Source organism: Brassica napus, chromosome A1 (genome assembly GCF_020379485.1).
Source record: "Brassica napus cultivar Da-Ae chromosome A1, Da-Ae, whole genome shotgun sequence".
Taxonomy (NCBI): Eukaryota; Viridiplantae; Streptophyta; class Magnoliopsida; order Brassicales; family Brassicaceae; genus Brassica; species Brassica napus.
The window spans coordinates 19,391,824-19,413,368 of NC_063434.1; the positions used below are offsets into that span (position 1 = coordinate 19,391,824).

The 21,545-nt window shown below is 37.2% G+C and overlaps 4 protein-coding genes across 4 annotated transcripts; 3 read left to right on the forward strand and 1 right to left on the reverse strand.

Annotated features, from left to right (window-relative positions):
- The first annotated feature begins 1,484 nt into the window (after positions 1 to 1,484).
- LOC106373063 (T-complex protein 1 subunit theta-like) lies at positions 1,485 to 6,268 on the forward strand. Its single transcript, XM_048734983.1, has 6 exons — positions 1,485 to 1,605; positions 1,775 to 1,965; positions 2,088 to 2,234; positions 2,328 to 2,477; positions 5,833 to 5,941; positions 6,051 to 6,268. Exons 1-6 carry the CDS (start codon positions 1,485 to 1,487, stop codon positions 6,266 to 6,268), a joined length of 936 nt encoding a protein of 311 aa, XP_048590940.1.
- Positions 6,269 to 7,961: 1,693 nt separating this feature from the next.
- Positions 7,962 to 16,877, forward strand: LOC106450257 (phospholipid-transporting ATPase 3). The gene is made up of 27 exons (XM_013891905.3): positions 7,962 to 8,403; positions 8,539 to 8,604; positions 8,835 to 8,896; positions 9,068 to 9,149; positions 9,322 to 9,432; positions 9,762 to 9,839; positions 9,966 to 10,062; positions 10,692 to 10,798; positions 11,062 to 11,127; positions 11,305 to 11,426; positions 11,524 to 11,599; positions 11,682 to 11,759; positions 11,855 to 11,971; positions 12,136 to 12,285; positions 12,375 to 12,479; positions 12,960 to 13,102; positions 13,272 to 13,373; positions 13,457 to 13,520; positions 13,599 to 13,811; positions 14,064 to 14,229; positions 14,315 to 14,394; positions 14,480 to 14,719; positions 14,925 to 15,146; positions 15,268 to 15,435; positions 15,555 to 15,917; positions 16,030 to 16,136; positions 16,265 to 16,877. Exons 1-27 carry the CDS (start codon positions 8,245 to 8,247, stop codon positions 16,566 to 16,568), a joined length of 3,648 nt encoding a protein of 1,215 aa, XP_013747359.2. The 5' UTR covers positions 7,962 to 8,244; the 3' UTR covers positions 16,569 to 16,877.
- Positions 16,878 to 17,687: 810 nt separating this feature from the next.
- On the forward strand, positions 17,688 to 19,347 carry LOC106450245 (protein COFACTOR ASSEMBLY OF COMPLEX C SUBUNIT B CCB4, chloroplastic). Its single transcript, XM_013891895.3, has 7 exons — positions 17,688 to 17,929; positions 18,005 to 18,177; positions 18,252 to 18,425; positions 18,520 to 18,701; positions 18,801 to 18,871; positions 18,949 to 19,032; positions 19,114 to 19,347. Exons 1-7 carry the CDS (start codon positions 17,765 to 17,767, stop codon positions 19,204 to 19,206), a joined length of 942 nt encoding a protein of 313 aa, XP_013747349.2. The 5' UTR covers positions 17,688 to 17,764; the 3' UTR covers positions 19,207 to 19,347.
- Positions 19,225 to 21,291, reverse strand: LOC106450235 (TORTIFOLIA1-like protein 5). Its single transcript, XM_013891885.3, has one exon. It carries the CDS (start codon positions 20,792 to 20,794, stop codon positions 19,400 to 19,402), a length of 1,395 nt encoding a protein of 464 aa, XP_013747339.1. The 5' UTR covers positions 20,795 to 21,291; the 3' UTR covers positions 19,225 to 19,399.
- Between the last annotated feature and the right edge of the window lie 254 nt (positions 21,292 to 21,545).

Sequence of the window (21,545 nt, forward strand, 5' to 3'; positions counted from 1 at the left end):
TCACGGAGAGAGAGAGAGAAAGAGAGGCGTGAGAGAAGAAGAGAGAAAAGGAAAAAAAAGAAGCTTGACGGCTAGGGTTTCCTAGTCTCTCTAAATCTCTGCAGAGCTTCGCTCAAGTTTCAGAAATGAGAGAAAAGTGAGAGGAGGCAGCTTCATTTATAGGAAAAGGAGGAAACCCTAGGTCATTTACCCTAATGGGCTGCAGTCTTAACGGGCTCTCCTTAATAAATTTTTGGGCTAGGAACCGGGCCGTTACAATATGACACTATACGGAATGAACCAACAGAATATCTCCAACCATTTTCGGATTTATGTTTGTGGCAACAATCACTTTATGATATGGAAAATGCTTTGCTGCCGCAGTCAAATGTTTATGTTTATGTAAACAATATAAACTAATATCGTCTCGTCTATAATTGTTGTATTTTAATGTTGATATACCTCCATTTTTAATATGGGATGCTTTATATGATTTTTTCTAAATTATTTTATCTAATTGGGTAAAGTTACTGTAAGTAATTTCATTTTCCAAATTTACATGTTTGTAAATATATATTTATGTTAGTGAAAACACACAAAATCTTTATTTTTGGAAAAAAATATTCATGATACATCTCTTACTTTTAAAAACATTTATGTAGTTTTATATAAAAATATTTCAATTAATAAATGTGAGTGGAGATATAAATAGAATTGGTGTCCAAGAAAAAGCTCCAAAAACTCCGACTGTGTATATAATACCTTTGTAATATTATAATACCATATAATAGATGAGGTTCACTATTATGTTTTTTTTTTTACTTTCAGGTTTAGGATATCTGAGAACGTCATTATATATGTTGGTTCCTATGCTTTCTCTAAACAATATTATATTGTGTTTTGTTCCTTGTATAAGGAGGACGCATCATCTGATATAACAAAACTCATGATTTGTTCTTGTTTCCTTCAAAGCTCATATTGGAGCAATCATAAGATTCTTAGTTTATTAATAAGTTTTTTTTATTAATTAGAGAAATTCAAATTCTAACAATCAATGAGATAATTAATATTGAAAAACTTTAATGTATAAATATTCTAAACGGTTCACTTTCGAATTAGATTATTTTGGTTAAATGGATATTGATATGTATTGTGTATTCCTACCAAAAGGTATTTTGTAGTTGAAAACATATTTCTCTCTCGTGGTCCCTAAACTTCCGTATAATCTTAATTTCATTCTGCGGAACTAAAGATTGTCAGATCGATACCCGGAGTTTAAAACTGTAATCTACCCTTAAAGCTTTAAAAACGACGATGTTTAAGAGTCTTCAAACCAATGTTACGTAGAAAACAGAGTACTTCAAAACTTCAAAAGGTTTCTACTTTCTAGGGCATTCCAGATACTTTTACACTCTCACAAAGCAACAAACTATAATAGAGAGAGAGCTTCGATCTTTAATCTTTAGTACGGGAAGAGCTAAGCTTATAGATCGCAATTGGAGAAGATGCAGTTGTACGGTATCCAATCGATGCTCAAGGAAGGCTACAGACACCAAGCCGTCATCAAAAACATCAAAGCTTGCAAGGAGCTCTCCACCATCACCCGCACTTCTCTCGGCCCCAATGGTTCGCTAATCGCTTCCTTGATTCATTTTTATCGGGATCCGCGAGTATGTTTCTCCGATATAATTAGAATCTATAGTGGTTGATCTGCTTACGGTTTAGTGAGTAATGTAAATCTGATAGGCCCTTCTTTGTTTGTTAAGATTGAACAAAATGGTTATAAACCATTCAGATAAGCTCTTTGTAACCAACGACGCTGCGACCATTGTGAATGAGCTCGAGATTCAGCACCCTGCTGCGAAGATTCTTGTTTTAGCAGCCAAGGCGCTGCAGGAAGAGATCGGAGATGGAGCTACCCTCACCATCTCTTTTGCGGGAGAGCTTTTACAGAATACGGACTGCGGAGGAGCTTATCAGGATGGGGTTGCATCCGAGTGAGATCATTAGTGGATATAACAAAGCAATCATTAAGGTTTGTTTGGTTTGTGACTTACCTGGATCACTATTCGTGGCTTTGTTTTGGCTTAAGGAGTGTATGAATGCAGGTTGTTGAGGTACTTGAAGAATTGGTTGAGAGTGGTTCTGAGAGGATGGATGTGCATAGCAAAGATGAAGTTGTTTCTAGAATGAGAGCTGCTGTTGCTAGCAAGCAGTTTGGTCAAGAGGAGATTATTTGTTCCTTAGTAGCTGATGTGAGTGTTTCTGTTTCATTGTTGGTTGGTTACTCATGTTTATTGGAGGTTTTGCTTTTAGTTGATTACTTGTTCTTGTTTTTTTTTATTCAGGCATGTATTCAAGTATGCCCAAAGAATCCAACCAATTTTAATGTGGGTAACGTCCGTGTTGCCAAGCTTCTTGCAGGAGGATTGCACAACTCTTGCATTGTCCGTGGCATGGTCTTGGAAAGCGATGCTGTTGGGAGCATAAAGCGAATGGTAAAAGCAAAGGTGAGATCGTTTTCTTTTGTTTGTACTTTGCTGTCCATGTTTTAGTTGTTTTCATCAAATTTATGCGCTTAGGAATTATAGCTTTATGCTTATTTCGTTCTTGGTTTCGATATCTGAATGTTCACGAACCCTTTTTATACTTTCTTCAGGTTGCTCTATTTGCTGGGGGGGCGTCGACACTACTGCAACAGAAACAAAATGAACTGTCTTGATCCATAGTGCTGAGCAGGTTAGTTTCTTAACCCTTTGATTTCAGTGTGATAGGGTCAAAAAGGTGAGGTTTATCTATATTCTTAAGCATGGTTGTGGGTTTTAACGGACTTGCGTAATGTCTCCAGATTTCTTCGCCGGGATTGAAGATTCAAACAGCGACACTTCACGTCGATTGAACATCTCGAAGCTCCATTGTTGGCATCTCGAATCTCCATCGTTGCTTCCATAGATGGAAGAAGAACATGAGAGTCATGAACCCTAGAATTTTGTATCGATCTGGGAGAAGACGATAATCATCGCTCACTATGGGTTTCATGATTAAAATATAAAAGCCCAGAAATTGTTAAGTGTAGCCCAAAGGAATCACGTAAATGAAACGCATAGTATTTAGGAGAAGGACAAGTGTCGCATCCAGAGTGATCGACTTAGTGACGTGGTATCACAGGAGAGAGGCAAACATTTTTTTTATATATATAGATATTCATTATTTTTTTAAAAAAGTTTCAGTACTTAGAGCTAGCCCTGAGACGGATCGGATATCCAGAATATTTTGAGATATCCGGATCCGGATCATTTTCTAAAAAAAATTAAAAATTAAATTAAAAACTAGTTAATTAAAATTATTTATTTAATTATCCAGATCCGTATCCGGATCCGCTGAATCCGTAAAATCAAGATCCGGATCCGGACCCCTAAATATCTGATTTTTTTGATCGGATCGGAGCAAATCCTGGATCGGATAACGGATTTCAGATATAAGTCATATACTTACTTAGAGCAGCACCATTTGTATGAAATTACATCAATACTATTAAAAGAGAAGAATCCTAAAAAATCTACTTATAAGAGGTTGTTGGACCTATTTGTTAGAAACTTAACATGTCTTCTTTTATATAGTATCAATAATATTAATAGAGAATAAAACATTCATTAATAGCAGAATATTCTTTTGGTTTTGAAGATTTAACTATATTTAAGCTAACACTAAAATCGACCAAATTAATTATACTCTGCCCCACAATAATAGGTCAGTATGGTATCTTACCAAATACAAGAGCGATTATTTTAATATTCATTAATAGCATAATATTCTTTTGGTTTTAGAGATTTAACTATATTTAAGCTAACAATAAATTGACCAAATTAATTATATTCTGCCCCACAATAATATGTCAGTATGGTATCTTACCAAATACAAGAGCGGTTATTTTAATATTCATTCATTACGAATTTTGAATCAAATCACATAGAATAAATATTTATTCTAAACGTACTCTAAGTAAACATACTAAAAATGCACTAAGATTTTTATACTAATTAAAAACTTATCTATGTTTTTTCTACAATTCAAAATCATTCAGAACTAAAAGAAATAAAAGGGTATAGATTAACAATAAAAATAACATCTAATTATTTTTCAAAAAACTATGTATCAATATTCAAAATAAATCATTCAAATATTATGCATATATTCAATATAACTATTTTTTTCTAATATAAACTAAAATACTATACCCTAAACCATACATCGTATACATATTTGAATATCAGTAATTTTAATTTTCACCCATCATAAAAAAATATTCTTTGAATATTTTGTATAACCAAATTAAAATTTTACCTAAAAATTAACATAATAAATAATTAAAGAAAAATATTATAAAATTACCTTTTAAACCTAAAAATGAAAACATAAACTTATACTAAGTTATTTGTAACAAAAATAAACTAATACTATTATATCAATAAGATTTGTTTTTTTTTCTGTTAACATTTTTTCGAATGATATAATAAAATTTTAATCAAAATCTAGGAAATCACAAATTTATTCAATTTTAGTTTTCTAAATATATGAAAAATTTAATCAAAAATTTAATCATTTTTTTCTGAGTTTATATGAGATCAATCAGTATCGTTACGAGTTAATAGCAGATTTTTGGTATGTTATTAGGTTTATCATATTTTTTATAAATGCGAACTGGATTATATTATGGGTCGTCGAGTGTACCGATGCGAGCATGAGTTAGGGTTGGATATAAAAATGATGCTTCAAACTCTAACATTATGATAAAACAACTTAAAAATTATTTATTTAATAAAAATTAAATTCAAGAAAAATTTATCAAAAGGATCAACAAAAAAATAGCTGCGCTTTTGAAACGCGGATCAAAATCTAGTGGGTTTCTTAAAACATCAGAATTCAGAATATTAATTTTTTAAACAAACTAAATTATCTAACTAAATTTCATTGTTAAAAAAAATCAGCCTGCATTAAAATGACATGTGGACAATAAATTAGATATGAGTATCTGGCCTGCGAAATGCTCTCCTTCTTTTTCTCTCCTACTTTTCTGTTTATTTTTTTTGTTTGATATTAGGTTAGAACCCTTCAATAATCATGCTCTTAGCCTTTGATCACCCAAAATATATAATATGCAATGAGCTAGCTTATTTTCTTGCCTTTATAAGGTTTATATTCATAGAATTTTAAATAACCATTCATCACGTTATTATTAAAATAGTACTTTACATATTTATACTAAATTTATGAGAAGCTAAATATTTGTTGATAATAGTATATATTATTATTAGAATGGTTGACAAAAAAGGGTATTATTATTAGAATTAGAAAGGTCCATCAAACCTACCAATGTAGCTTATTAATTCTGTATCATTATACAAAATTAAATTTTTTATCATGTATTATTGTTAAAATACTATCTAAATGAATAAAATGTTAGAATATTAATTTTACTTAACACTATAGAAATTCATATAAGGCAGTTTTATTTGCACTATTTTGAATTATTTTATGAAAATTCATGTCTAACGATTTCATTTACATCATTCTAAAAATCTCATATAACATTTTTCAAGTAGTTTGCATAAAACACTTTTTCGTTTAAAGATTCTAAATGGGTCAATTTGCTGGATATTCATAAGGGGTTCACAAATGAAGAATATAGCCATTTTACAGTGTTTACTCTTTGATGTGATAATTATAAGCAAAGTTGGACCATTTTCTCCTTAGCGGCACGTCTATTGTGTATATGCAAAACAAAAAATAAAACTATACTATTTGTGAAGAGAAATAGTATACATCGATCTATATATTGTATACTATTTGGAGGAAAAGGATGAGGAGGAGAAGGACGAGGTAGGAAGAGATCGGAGGAGGAGAAAGGAGGAGGAGGAGAAAGAAGAGAACGGGCGGAGGAAGACGAAGAAAGAAGGAGAACGTTCGATTTCTATTCTATTTTTCAAATAGAATAACAAAAAAGTATTAAATTTGAGTGTGAAAAACGAATGTTAAGAATCATGAAACTTATAAAAAAATACAATTTGCAGAAGGATTGAAGGGTGTTGCCATGAATAATGGAGGAGAAAAACTACTACGACAAGTGGAAGAAGAGAAGAAGATATATTGGGAAGAGGTAAGGAGATTACGGGTGGCAATGGTGGAAAAGGAGAAGATGGTGGTGGTGATGAAACAACTGAACGTGACGATGTTACATGTGGGATCTTTTGTAGTAACTGATGGTGATGGAAGAGGAGGAGGAGGATAAGATGTGGAGATGATGTAACAATAAATGTTGCATTGTACTATTTTATGTTTATCAAATGGAATAGTATAACGCAACGCATACTGTTCATTTTCTTCAATAGTTTTACGCATACTCTGTTTTTTAATCCATATATATTGAAATTAGTAAAATTGTAAATCCAAACAAAGATACGAAGAAAATTGATCAGATACAGTTGTTTGATCAGATGATTGCACGACATGTGAAGTATCACTTTCCAAGAATTTCATAAAACTTGTAAATGATTATGAAAAGAAAAAAAGAGAATAAAAATCAATATAAATTTTGAAAAATAAAAAGTAGTTTCAGAAGAATGAGATCAACGATGTAAGTTAGAGTGAGAATGAAACAGTGGGATGAAATGCATTTTTTCTCTTTATATATATTATACAAAGAATATCATAGCCAAAAAATTATTATAGTTATAAATTTCATTTTTAGTATTGATATGTATATGCATTCCAATTCCCCATTCTTTTTTTTTCCCGTCTAAATATTATCATTAAAAAGGGACAAAGCCCAAACAGAACCAAACTACAATCGGCCCAAACAGACCGGCCCAACTAAATCCAGAACGAAAGGCCATCAGCCCCAACAAACTGGGCCTTCAGCCCACACCCAAACCCTAGGTCAGGGAATCCTAATTTCCGCGCCACACCGAACGACGGCGGCGCAGCCCAACCCCCACTCACCACCGCGCTAACTTCACGTCGCATGGGATCTTTCATCGGAGAGCATCATTCCCATCGCGATCTCATCCGTATCCCATGCCGACAGGGCCAAACACACATCAAACACGATCTGTGTAGTCTCATGGGAACCGTCTACCATTGACCCAACACCCCCGACATTCACGAGTCGTTTCAGGTGAGAGATCAAGAGGCGGAAGAGCTTTGAAGCTTGAGAATCCGACAACACCGAGAACGAAAGACCAGAAAAAAAAAACTACAACTACAAAGACTGAAGCGAAAAGAAAAAACCAAAGCCGAGAAGAGCGATACTAACTGAGCTACCGCCTTCCGGAAGCAGGAGCCGGCGATGACGGTGCTAACAGAGCCACCGTCTCCCAGAAACAAAGACCGGCGGTCGTAGAGCTGAGAGAGCCTCTACTCCCCGGAGACTAACACTGAACTCACTAGCCGTCTGCCGCTTCGATTAACCGTTCTTCACCCCTCACCCCGGATCCAGAGAAAACAGCATCGCCGCCGTCTGGAGCACCGTACGAGCCGAGCCCTTCTTGACGCAATACCCTAGCCAGAGCCGTCGGCATGTCGGGAGAATCGGTAGATCGAAGCCCACAGCGGAAATCCTTGACTTGTCCGGAAGAAAATGAGCCACCGACGCCGGCACGCGCGCGGACGCGCCACCGGACGTCGGGGACTCCGACGCTTTTCTCTCTCTCTTTTCTCTCTCGACTCACTTAGATTTTGTCGTATTAGGTACTGTAATATTCCAATTCCCCATTCTAAATTCCCGTTTTCGATAGAAAAAACAAAAAAGAACATCCCATCAAATCATTATGTTGAAGAAACTTAAAGAAAATCTTCAAAGACAACAATGTGAATCTCAGCTATAAATTTGAATATCACTGCGATAAAAAAGCGCGTGAAGAATTATCAACACGGAAGGTTTTTCCTTCTTTCTTGCATTAACGCGGATGGATTTTGGGTAGAATAACCCGAAAGAGAAATACGTATCGAAAAAATTGAAAATAAATTGAATTAATTATTTAATTTCGACCCGAAGAAGCAGCAACTTTCTGACGACGAAGAAGCATTACTCTTCAAACCAAAAAAAAAAAGAAAAAAAGAAGGAGGTTGAAACGGAAGAGAGGCTGGTCTTTGCCTTTGGTCCTCTCTTTGTCCACTCTCTCTACCATCGATTACAACAGATCTCGTAATCAAGGAGTCAAGTCGGATATTCGATTTTTGGACCTGTTGGATCGGAATAGAATCCGAATGGTTCGATCGGGTAATTTAAGCGTCGATTCGTCGTCGGCTAGTCATCGGCGGACGCCGTCTCGAACGGTGACGTTGGGTCATATCCAGCCTCAGGCTCCGTCTTATCGAACCGTCTACTGCAATGATCGAGATTCCAATATGCCCGTCCGCTTCAAGGTATGCGCATTTGGAATTTGTGCTTTTTGGATTCGTCGATCTGATCTGATTTATTTTTCTTTTCTTTTCTTTATAGTTTGTGCGTGTAAGTCAATTTGTGTGTGTTTGATTATTTTCTGATGGTGATTGTTTCAGGGTAATTCAATTTCTACAACAAAGTATAATGTTTTCACCTTTCTGCCCAAGGGTCTGTTTGAACAGGTATTCTTCTTGCTTGGATCCCTAAGGGTTGTAAACTTAGAGCTTCAGAATTGTCATGGATATTCCTTTTTTTTTCTTTTAGTTTCTGATTCACTTATTTATCAAGACTAGTGTAAACATGTAATTAGGATCAGAACTGTAAATGAAGAGACAGATGATGAACATGTTCGCCAGTCATTTCCACAAGGATTTTCTTTTTCTGATTTTAGTTGTAATGTTTTCCCTGACAGTTTAGGCGCATAGCAAACATATACTTTCTTGGAATCTCCTGTCTATCAATGACACCTATAAGGTACGTTTTCTTCCTTGGAAAGTTGTCTAACTTTGACGATTTTTTAAGTTTTCTTTCTGTTTATTTCATACTCCATCCATAGAATTCCCTTGTTTTGGTTGGATGAAACTTTGAGGATTAATTATGCATGATCTATGCAGTTATTAACTTGATAGATTGTTTGTCCTGCAGCCCTGTGAGTCCAATAACAAATGTAGCTCCGTTGTCAATGGTGCTTCTCGTCTCTCTTATCAAAGAGGCTTTTGAAGACTGGGTAAGGGATACTCGTTTGTTCTTCTTTCTTTTTCTTTTTCAATTGCAGAAATATTCCCTTTCTCCTTTGCTTTAGAGTAGAGTAATTTCAGCCCTAAAATACTCTGTTCAAGCTAGTTTCAACACCCACCTGTGTCTCAACTTCTAAATCCTTCTATGGGTAATTTTGTCAGAAACGGTTTCAGAATGATATGTCCATAAATAATAGCACAGTGGAGATCTTGCAAGACCAACAGTGGGTACCTATTCCTTGGCGAAAGTTGCAAGTTGGAGATATTGTCAAGGTTAATCCTTTCTTATTCTAACATGATTAGATGAATTTCTCTTTGGCTGCCCGTTTTATTTATTGCTGTGTGTTGTTGGCACACATGTTTAGTTGTTTGTACTGCCTGCATTATAGTTATTCTGGTAGGGTTCAATTACCTTCTGTGATTTTGTGTATCATTGTGCTGCTTTCCTCCGTCACATATTGACCTCCGGCAAAGGACACTGGGTTTAGGAAATTTGTTTGTGTTGACTACATTTCAGGGTTCTAATTTATAGCTTGATTAGATAATCTTGTTATCTTTGAATTAAGACCCATAATTGTTAAATAAGTTTCTTGTTTTTGCAGATTAAAAAAGATGCGTTTTTTCCAGCCGATATTCTTTTCCTGTCCAGCACTAATCCTGATGGCATCTGCTATGTTGAGGTGCTTCTTCTTTGACTTCCCCTTTCAAGAAATATAGTGCTTTCTTTTTGTCCATGACAAAAACTGCTATTTAAGATCTTCTCTTACCTAGTGTGCCGTTCAATTGCGTATTTATTGTGAGTGCAGACTGCAAATCTAGATGGAGAAACAAATTTAAAAATAAGAAAGGCCCTTGAAAGGACATGGGATTACTTGGTACCAGAGAAAGCTTCTGAGTTTAGAGGTTAGCCTATTTCTTTGATTGGATTCATGCAAGATTTTTCTCGTAGACAGAGGTGGAGTAACGTCTAGTACGTAATTCTCTACGAACTAATTTGCTAATAAAGTTAGTGGGTTTAGGCGATTTGGTATTGGTTGTAGAGCCACATGTTAATTTTATTATCAATTATCATACATTGGATCACTAGCTTCTGGCTAAAAAGCTAATAAATGAAACTGTCTGAGAAAGGTTCACCTGGGTCAGATTACTCCTTTGTAGTTACCCTGGCAACATGTTTTTATTATATCACATCCTGATCTAGGGATCGAAACATCACCAGAACTGATGGCAGCAAAGTCTTATATAGCAGTCCGTTTATTTTATTTGTTTAGTGTGTGTCTGGTAGAATTTTTCTATTATTGTTTTGCGGAAAGAGTTGTTATGGCTCATTTCTGACTCTGATGATACATGATCTTGTCTCTTATTCATTTTTTCCCTGATTATATTATACATGTAGACATAATTTTTGATTGCTCCGACTGTCCTTCATTTTAACTTTTTTCCTTTTTCATCTCAGTATGATTGTGTTGCAAGTTGCAACTGTTTTACACATGTTTTCACTTTCTCCATCATCTGTGTCTTTTGCAATGCAGGTGAAATTCAGTGTGAGCAACCGAACAATTCACTGTACACTTTCACCGGGAATCTTGTAGTACAAAAGCAGACGTTACCTCTCTCTCCCGACCAGCTTTTATTGCGTGTATGATTGACTGTTTCTGCTGTTGGCTTATTTTTCCCCTTTTGTGCGTTATTTTTGCAATTTTATGATTTGGTCATGCATATTGTTTTTTTTTTTTTAATTATGAATCAAGTTGTGATCTACTTATGAGATATCTTGATTTCTTGGAACTTTATATCCTTGGCCTTTAAAATTTTTCTGAATAGATTTCCATGCATCTAGTGCAGAGCTTTATACCCTTAAATTTAATAATATTCTGAGACGTGTGAAATCTACATGTTCAGGGATGCAGTCTTAGAAACACAGAATACATAGTTGGAGCTGTTGTTTTTACTGGCCATGAGACGAAGGTAAGCTGTTGTGAAGCTTGTTTTATGACATGTGTTTCTAGCATACAAGATACACGTATTCTGAAATCATATTCAAAATAAAAGAAGATTGCAAAGACTTACTCTGTGTTTTACTTCGTTGTTTAGTTTCTGCGAATACAGTCTGATGTTGTTATATGGTGAATTCAAACTATTTAGGTGATGATGAATGCCATGAATGCTCCTTCCAAAAGAAGTACGCTGGAAAAGAAGCTTGACAAACTCATTATTACAATATTTTGTGTCCTTATCACAATGTGTCTAATTGGAGCTATAGGCTGGTATGGTTTCTCGTCGATATTGTTATTATCAAGTCCTGTTTCGATTAATGAACCATGTCTTGTTGCGATACAGTTATCTATATTATTAATTTTGTAGTTCAATTGTGACGGATCGTGAGGACCTATACCTGGGCCTTAAGAAGTCAGATTGGGAATACCGTAACAGACTCGCGGTAAATAGCTTTCTGTAGTTAGTTGATTCCCTCTATTTCTGGTTTGCTGGTTTTACCATATTGCTTCTTTTTGCTTCCACAGATAGGGTTTTTCACCTTTTTCACTCTAATCACTTTGTTCTCCTCAATTATACCAATCTCCCTTTATGTTTCCATAGAGGTACGTTGTTCCTAGTATCCTATTTTAACTATCCGCATTACAATTACTGGCATTCTGAGTGGTTTCTATCTTCTCTCCTTAAATGAAAAACCCAGATGATCAAGTTTATCCAGTCGACTCAGTTTATCAACCGAGATCTCAATATGTATCATGCTGAAACAAATACCCCTGCCTCGGCCAGGACTTCCAATTTAAACGAGGAGCTTGGACAGGTAGCTATCAGGACATGTCGCATATTACTACTACTGATCCTTGCGGAAATTTGTTGCTTGTATGATATATATATCCGCTTTGTTGTTTGTAATTGAACTGTCTCTAGAATATTATACTGTGATACCATTCTTACTGCTGTTACAATTACTATGGTATCTCTCAGGTGGAATACATATTTTCTGATAAGACTGGAACGCTGACAAGAAATTTGATGGAGTTCTTTAAATGTTCAATTGGAGGAATAAGTTATGGATGTGGTGTCACTGAAATAGAAAGAGGAATCGCTCAGCGTAATGGCTTAAAAGTACACGAGGTATTATTTCTTTTCAGATGCGGAAGTTGCCTGGTGCATTATGTTGGAATGGAAGCATGTCTAATTTGTCTCTCTGCGAATATATTCAGGAAGAAAGGTCGACTGGTGCAATAAGAGAAAAGGGATTTAATTTTGATGATCCAAGGCTAATGCGGGGAGCTTGGCGAAATGAGCCTAATCCTGATCTTTGCAAGGTGCCTTACTTTTATTTCTTAGAGAATTTTCTCACAATATGTTTAAGGATGGTTATAGATATGAGATGATGCGTTATAGGGATACTCTAGAACATGAGTTCTTGCTTCCTTTCATGGAAACGTTCGGTCTACGATAGGTGTTGTGGTGTGAACTTGTAAGGTGATAATGTTATTTTGCTTAATTGTGTATTTGATACGTGTTGAGATGTGAAATTGTAAGGTAATAACTCGAAAAGGTTTTACATTTGGCTTCAACGTTCAACCACTGCCTGTATTCTCATTTCTAGGTCTTTGTTCTGCGAGAAACTACAGAATGGTTCTGATTAAAGCATGTAAAAGTATTGTACCGACATTTTTGTAGTTTAGACTTTAGAGAAGTTCCTTATTTTGGGTTCCAGATTTCTACTGTGTTTATTTCTGGGCATGCGAACATACAGAGGCTAATTTAACTATAAGATATTGTACTTTTGATATTTGTAGGAACTTTTTAGATGCCTAGCCATCTGTCATACAGTCCTTCCTGAAGGTGATGAGTCCCCTGAGAAGATCGTATATCAAGCTGCATCTCCAGATGAAGCTGCCCTAGTTACTGCCGCCAAGAATTTTGGTTTCTTCTTTTACAGGTGATTCTCATTACATTCAGTTCCGAAAGAAAAATTGACAAGATAAATTTGCAACTAGTTAACTTGCCCCATGATTCCCCTTGTTTCAAGTTTTAGAGATCTTTTTCATATGTGTTTGTTTCTCAAGTCTCTGTTAGTAATGTTTGAGACTAGTTTCTTGTAATTTCAGGCGTACTCCAACTATGGTGTATGTTCGCGAGTCTCATGTGGAGAAGATGGGAAAGGTTCAAGATGTAGCCTATGAGATCCTTAACGTTCTTGAGTTCAACAGGTCTATAAGACAGTGAAATGTTTGTGTATTTCCTATTTGTCATGTTTTATGCATACCATTGAAATTTACACAATGCATAACAGTACAAGGAAGCGCCAGTCTGTTGTATGTCGTTACCCAGATGGAAGGCTTGTGCTCTACTGTAAGGTAATAGCTCTATAAGTACTTAGTTCTCTGTGTAATACAGTGTCAAATATTGATCATTGCTTGGAACATTGTCCACAGGGTGCAGATAACGTAATCTTTGAGAGATTGGCTGATGGTATGGACGATGTTAGGAAAGTTACAAGAGAACATTTGGAACATTTTGGATCTTCTGGATTGCGTACCCTTTGCCTGGCCTATAGAGATTTAGACCCCGAAACCTATAATAGTTGGAATGAAAAATTCATCCAGGCCAAATCTGCATTGCGAGACCGTGAGAAGAAGTTAGATGAGGTATTCCATTATTTCTTACCTAGTTTTCTATAATGATAGAGGTAGCGTTCTCGTGAATCCCGAGAAAGGTTAACAACCAAGAGCTACGAACTTGTTCGTATGACACGAACTTGTTCGTATGACTGGAATGAAAAATGATTCTATGATTATGTTCAGTAGTGAGAGTGATTATATCCTTATAGTACAGTTTTTGAGTCGCCAGGAAATAGTTTTATCATAGCTGATGAACGTGAGGTGTTTTGATTCATGAAGGTAGCAGAACTTATCGAAAAGGATCTTACCCTCATAGGATCAACTGCAATAGAAGACAAACTTCAAGAAGGGGTTCCTAACTGCATAGAGACCTTATCAAGAGCTGGAATTAAGATCTGGGTGTTAACAGGGGACAAAATGGAAACGGCTATTAATATTGCTTATGGTAGGGTGTGTCACAACTTTTGCTCTTGGGTCTTATTTTTTCTTCTGCCGCTTAAATATCTGCCTTGGATTCTGTTATGCTACAGCATGCAACTTGATCAACAATGATATGAAACAATTTATCATCAGTTCTGAAACGGATGCAATCAGGGAAGCTGAAGAAAGGGTAACTATTTTACTGTTAATAGCTTGTCTTGCGCGGAGCACAATCGGTTTAGCTATTTTTTGTTCATAAATCTTTTTGATATTAGGGTGATCAAGTTGAGATTGCTCGTGTTATCAAAGAAGAAGTAAAGAAGGAGCTGAGAAAGAGCCTTGAAGAAGCTCAACTCTATATGCATACCGTAGCTGGACCAAAATTGGCTCTCGTTATTGATGGAAAGTGTTTAATGTATGCATTAGACCCGAGCTTACGCGTAACGCTGCTCAGCTTGAGCTTGAACTGTACGTCAGTTGTATGCTGTCGTGTTTCTCCGTTACAGAAAGCACAGGTAATTTTAGATGACTATTTCAAAATAAATTCGTACAGGTTGGGCTTTTAAAGAGAAGCTTATATACTATTTAGTTTGAGCCTTTGATTTCGAAATTGGTAATTGGGTTTGAGTTTTACACTTAATTCATGTCCAGTGAGTAATTTGGTTCTCTGTGTTCTTTGAACCGCCTTCTAAATGGTAATATATGTGAACCTGATTTCAGGTGACAAGTTTGGTGAGAAAAGGCGCAAAGAAGATTACTCTTAGCATTGGTGATGGTGCCAACGATGTTAGCATGATTCAAGCAGCTCATGTTGGTATAGGAATAAGTGGGATGGAGGGAATGCAAGCTGTGATGGCTAGTGATTTTGCCATCGCTCAGTTCAGATTTCTTACTGATTTGCTTCTTGTCCATGGACGGTGGTCATATCTTAGAATCTGCAAGGTTGAGTTTGTCTTTTGCCGCAAAACTTTTTGAAACATCTAATGATCTTTTACTTGGCAGATTGCGGCACAACATGCTTGTTTTTCTCTCATCAATGTTCTTATGATCTCTTACTTGGCAGGTGGTCATGTATTTCTTCTACAAGAATCTTACCTTCACTTTGACTCAGTTTTGGTTCACATTTCGAACTGGATTTTCTGGTCAAAGGTTCTACGATGATTGGTTCCAGTCATTGTATAACGTTTTTTTCACCGCTCTTCCTGTCATTGTCCTTGGGCTGTTTGAGAAGGTACTAGCTTTTCTCAATCTCTTAAAACATACGCATACCCATCTTAAATTACTTAACCATTAGGACCATTTTCATTTTCTGGATTTGATAATCTCATTACCGTATTGTGCTCTTGATAGGATGTGAGTGCGTCCCTTTCGAAGAGATACCCAGAACTGTATAGAGAGGGAATACGTAACTCATTTTTCAAATGGAGAGTCGTAGCAGTATGGGCTACTTCTGCTGTGTATCAGTCTCTCGTCTGCTATCTCTTCGTGACCACCTCATCTTTTGGTGCTATAAATTCATCAGGAAAAATATTTGGTCTCTGGGATGTTAGCACACTGGTTTTCACATGTCTGGTGATTGCCGTGAACGTGCGCATTCTTTTGATGAGCAATTCCATTACAAGATGGCATTATATCACAGTCGGTGGGAGCATTCTTGCATGGCTCGTTTTTGCTTTCGTATACTGCGGGATTACGACACCACGTGATAGAAATGTAACACCATCCTACTACTTCCCTTTCAGTATATCTTTTGTGTGATGTTTTTTGTTTCTTAATAGATTAGCAAAATCTCATTTATTTTATTATTTTTTCCTCGTCTCTGCAGGAAAATGTCTACTTTGTCATATATGTGCTGATGAGTACATTCTATTTCTACTTCGCATTGCTGCTTGTTCCCATTGTTTCTCTTCTAGGCGATTTCATCTTCCAAGGGTAAGTAAAACCAATGAGTTTCAGAACTGACATGTGGGTTATTTTGCTCAAGATCACTGAAACAAAGCGTACACAGGATGTTTTGTAATGATTATAACATGATAAAAACTATACTTTTACTGATACAGGGTTGAGAGATGGTTCTTCCCATATGATTATCAGATCGTCCAAGAAATCCATAGGCACGAGTCGGATGCAAGCAAGGCGGATCACCTGGAGATAGAGAACGAGCTCACACCTCAAGAAGCGAGAAGCTATGCGATATCCCAATTGCCTAGGGAGCTCTCCAAGCACACTGGATTTGCATTTGATTCACCAGGTTATGAATCTTTCTTTGCGTCCCAGTTGGGTGTTTATGCGCCACAGAAGGCATGGGATGTGGCAAGGAGAGCCAGTATGAGGTCACGGCCTACAGTACCAAAGAAGAAGTAGAACTGATGTATACACATTATTGCTGATTGGGGGGTTTGTTCTTGTTAGGCCTTTAGTTTTAAAATATATGTAGAAATGTACCTCTTAAGGTGTTTTCTAATGATCATTTGACGTTTGTGTTTTGCTTTGAACGCCATTTTTATAGCTCCACTTATAAATTAAATTGTGGAGAGGCAAGCATTAGGATACTTCTTCCCCATGTACATACATTCGATTTACACTTTTGAGGTCATCAGTCTCTTTTTTATTCTACATCTTTATGTTTATTTATTGTAAACAATGTTTTTAATATTTGATTATTTTGGAGTACTCCCAAGCATGCTGCGAAGTTAGAGTTCAGTGAACTCCAACTCGTCTTGTCATTTTCTCTGATAGTTAGAGTTCACACGCATATAAGTAGAGAGATGAGAGTAGAACAAGGGGAGAATAAGCTTATATCTTTGTTTAGAACTTTGGAAAAACGTAGAACTTTCTTGCCATAAAGACGCAGTCTGTTTCGGCTCGACCAGGTGTGTCCCTCAGATCAGAGTGTGTTTTGACATTTAATACAACCGGCATCTCAATGTCTCCGTTGAGGTCAAGACCACCAGCCGAAAGAACAAGATCACGATAACCAATGACAAGGGTCGTTAGTCTAAAGACTATATTGTAGAGAACTATTTATACACAGCTCTGATAAATGATAATATGTAGAAAATGAGATTACACTGCTTTAGCTGATGTAGAATTATGTGGAATCCAATAAAGTTTAAACACTCTAGAACCGAGTTGATGCTCCTAGAGAAAGAGGAACAAGACATTCTGGAAAATGAGGACTTTAAGATAGAATAAAAAGTAGACGAGAAGAATGATAAGAACAAGCTCTACAAAACTTCCTTGTAAACTTTTTTATTAGAACTGATTATGAATAACCCATATCAGAAAATACGCTCAATCCGAGCTACATATTAGTGGCAAATAGTATCCAGTGCAGTCTCAATTGAGCTGTTTAAGTGTATTCAATTGCATTAATTGAGAAAACATTGAATTCTGTCCAACAGAATAACATATTCGTTCCTTTTCAAAAAAAAAATCTTAAAAATATATTGGTTTCGAAAAACTACATTTTTACATTTTCAGTGCATTAATTAATTGTATTATTCATTCGGGTTTTGGATTGGTTCAATGGTTATTTCCGATTGGATAAACGTCGTCGTATGATGATGATATGTCTTTCTCTCCTAACGGCCAAATTTTCATCTCTAACCTCACTGTCTGCAATGGAAGCAGCGAGATTCATCAACCAAATTCAAATCCCGAAAAACCCTAATCGCAGATCCTCCTCTCGTCCCCCGCGCTTTATCAGAGCTTCGTCTTCACAGGTTATCCTTCTTCCTTTTGCTGTCTCACTCTTTCTCTCTCTCTCCTTCTTATCTTCTGGTTTTGGGGGTCAGCAGGAGCCGAAAAGCTACAGAGGTCCGAAACCGAGCAAGAACTTGGTGGCTGATTTCGTTTCCAGGAACGACGACTCGGTCCGGAGCTTGCCCATCTACGTCGGAGGCGCTTCCCTCTTGGCCGTTCTCTTCAATCGCGCTGTTTCCGGTATCGCTCCTGTTGCCGATGCTAGCAGGTAAATAATAATAATCTCTTACCTCCGGTTCGGTTCGGTTAAGACACTTAATTCGCGTGGTTTGTAATTCGTAGCTCACAGTCAAGAGCGGATCTACTGGCGCTTGGTTTGGCTGTAACTAACTTATTGACCGGTTTAGTCTGGTTATCGATCCGACCGAAGACCATAACACCAGTGGAACCTCAAGGTGTGGACTGCAAAGTTTTGGAACCCAATCTTCCTCCATCAATACTCTCCGAGTTGTTATGGTACTCTCTCTCTCTCTCCTTTGTGTAAAGATGAATGCACAGCACACACACTAAGGGAAATATAAATCTGACTCATTTGATCTCTGTGTTTCAGGGCTTGGGAGTCTCTTAAGGTGGCAACATGTTGTAAGTCTCTGGTTATTGTCTACAATGGCATTTGCCTTCTTCAAATCGGGATGGCTGCTAAATCTCCGGATGTCAACCAAGCAGTCCTTGTAAACACTGCTAAGCTGATGACAGGATCGGTTTACCGAGGGGTATTCAAATCCAAAGCACGTCAGTAGTAGAGTACCAACTTTCACTTTCTATTTTCAGATTTTTTATCTAACTAATAAGAAAGAAAAAAAATAAAAATAATGATTTTGTCTTTGTCAGAAAGTTACTTGGCAAATCTTTCTCTATATCCTGGGAGATCGGAGCTACCATTTCTGCCTCCAAATACACAGGTATGCACTTAATAGGTTGTGAGAATAATGAAACTGTGTGACATGATTTATATATTATTGGGGTTTCTCTCTGTTAGGCGGTGATTTTGCAGCCGCTTGGTGATAAAGGAATCGCAGTTATTGGCGGAAACACCATCAGAGGCTTCACGTCTTCAGACCAGGCTAGTAAAACTTTCTCTTCTTGTAGCTAAGATAAACTAATAGGACAAGTAAAAAGAGTTGGTTTGCTCATCCATGTTTAGGCATGGATTTCTTCAATTGGGGAGAAGCTAGATGCCACATTGGGGAGACGTTTTCTTGATTCAGATGAGATTTCCCAAGAAACAGATCAGTAAAGGTAACACAAAGTCGAAAACAATGTAAAGAACTTTGTTTACGGAAATGTAAAAATAGCTTCAAGAAATCATGAACTAAAACACTTATACATGCAGCTTAGAGTTATGTATAAACCAATAAAAACTTCTTCACGAGCCCAACTATCAAGTGTGTTCTCAGGTAGAGAATGAAGGCTTTTGGAACCTTTTTCCTTCAATTCTGTAGATGGGCATTTCGTTTGTGGTTGCCATTTTGTGTTATGGTGCGAGACACTAACAAATCAGTGGAGAGTACACTGAATGATGTCTCTAGACAACGCACTCGTCTCCCCAGCGACTGCATTTCGTTCTGCGAGCTCTCCATGAATCGCTGAAAGAGATCTAACAGACTAGACTGCTGTTTTTCGATCTGAGTGATCTGGTTTCTTATCAGAGACAACTCTTCTTCTGCATTCTTTCTCTGTGATGAACTACTACTACTACTCTCCTCTTCTTCATCACCACTCTGAACAACAGCAACAGCTTGTGACTTATTAGATCTATTCTCTTTGACCTTAGACGGCTTTGCCGGAAACAGAACCCTTTTCGTCCCCAATGGCCGCAGCTCATCTTCAACATCATTTAACTTTGAGCCTGTTGGTACGTTTGGATTCTTTTCTTTGCTCTTCAATGTGTTGATTCCTTTTCCTGATTTGGAGAGGGAAGATGAGTCTGGAGAATCATCTCCAAGTTGCTTCCATAGACTCAACGTATGATTCATCCTCTCCCTAACAAGCTTAACCTTATCAAATCTTCTGCTCTCAAGAACACCAAGACATGCCTTCTTATACAAAGGAGCTAACTCTTCTTCAGCCGTAGCTACTCTAGCCACGGCCTCCGCAGCAGCTTTCCTCGCATGCCAATCATCGCTGCTTAGAAACTCCAACACGTTAGGTAATAGCCAATCCAGCACGGCCTTGTCGCTGTTTCTGCCTCCAATGGCGCCGATTACGCTTCCTATGGCTCCTAGAAGTTCAGGTTTCGCCTTGAAGCCTTCCGATTTGAGCAACTTCCCGATCTTCGGAAGCGCTTTCTGCAACTGCTCGACATCAGGATCATCAGCCGCGTCTATAGCCGCCGCAAGGCACACGGCGGCTCCTATCTGCGCGTTGGTATCGCAGTCGTGGATCAAGGCTTCGATCATTGGCCCGGCGAGGACGGAGAAAGGCGGTTCGGTGATGTTGGTGGTCATATCGACGGAAGCGGTTGCGCAAGCGGCGCGGACGGAGGTGTCAGGATCGCGGAGACGGCGGAGGACGGTGGAGACCATCTTCGGGAGGTGAGGAGCGAGGGAGTCTCCATGGGAACGAGAGAGTAGGGAGAGGAGAGAGACGCAGTGTTTCCTAACGGGAGACTTAGCTGAAGAGTCTGTGGTTTGGAGACAGTTTATGAAGAGGGAGAAGGCATCCGGTGAGAGGTTGAGAGCGATTGAGTCGAGCTCTGCGGCGGCTAGAGATTGAGTGTCGCGATCGGAGAGACGGTTGAGACAGGCGATGACTCGCTGCTTGAGATCAGTAACCGTCCTCGGCGGTGAAACAGACGGAGACGAGCGCATTTGAACGGAAGGCATAAAGTTTCAAGCAAGAAAAATAGGTAAGGAAATAGATATGGCGGCAGAATGAAGAAAAAAAAAAGGCAATGAAGATGAAAGTTTGGTTAGTACTTGCCTTTTAAACAAGACTCCTCTTTGCCTTGCCTTTTAAACAAGTCCAGTTTTCACCCCCTTCCAACCAAATTTTTGTTTTACATTTACTCTATACAAAATTATATTATTATTTTAAATTACTCATAAAAATAGATCCCCCAAAAAATTCGTGACAACTCCATAATTTCCTTCTTCGTAAGAATATGTCAAATATAAATTATCAGACAAAGGCTTCTGTTTTTTATTAATGTTTTATTATTACATCAAAATAGATTTCTTTTTAGTATACCAACAAAGATTCCATAACGTGCGCAGAGAATAGTTACGTAAATCTTCTGCGTATATCTACTTTATTAAAACAGAAGTACACTTAGAAAATAACTAGGGCTGTTCAATATGGTAAAACCGAACCGTACCGAACCGAACCGAACCGAAATAGACAATATGGTTTGGTTTTGGTATATACCATATAAACCGAATGGATATAATTTTATAAAAACCGTAGGATTTGGATATGGTTTGGTATATAACCGATTAAACCGAATAAACCGAACAAAACCGATTAAAAGTAGAAACATGTAAATATGTATCTATTTTATAACAATACATGAAAATCTATTTGTTACATAAGTTAAATTTGTGTTAATAACTATTACCATAATTTTATAGTAATAAA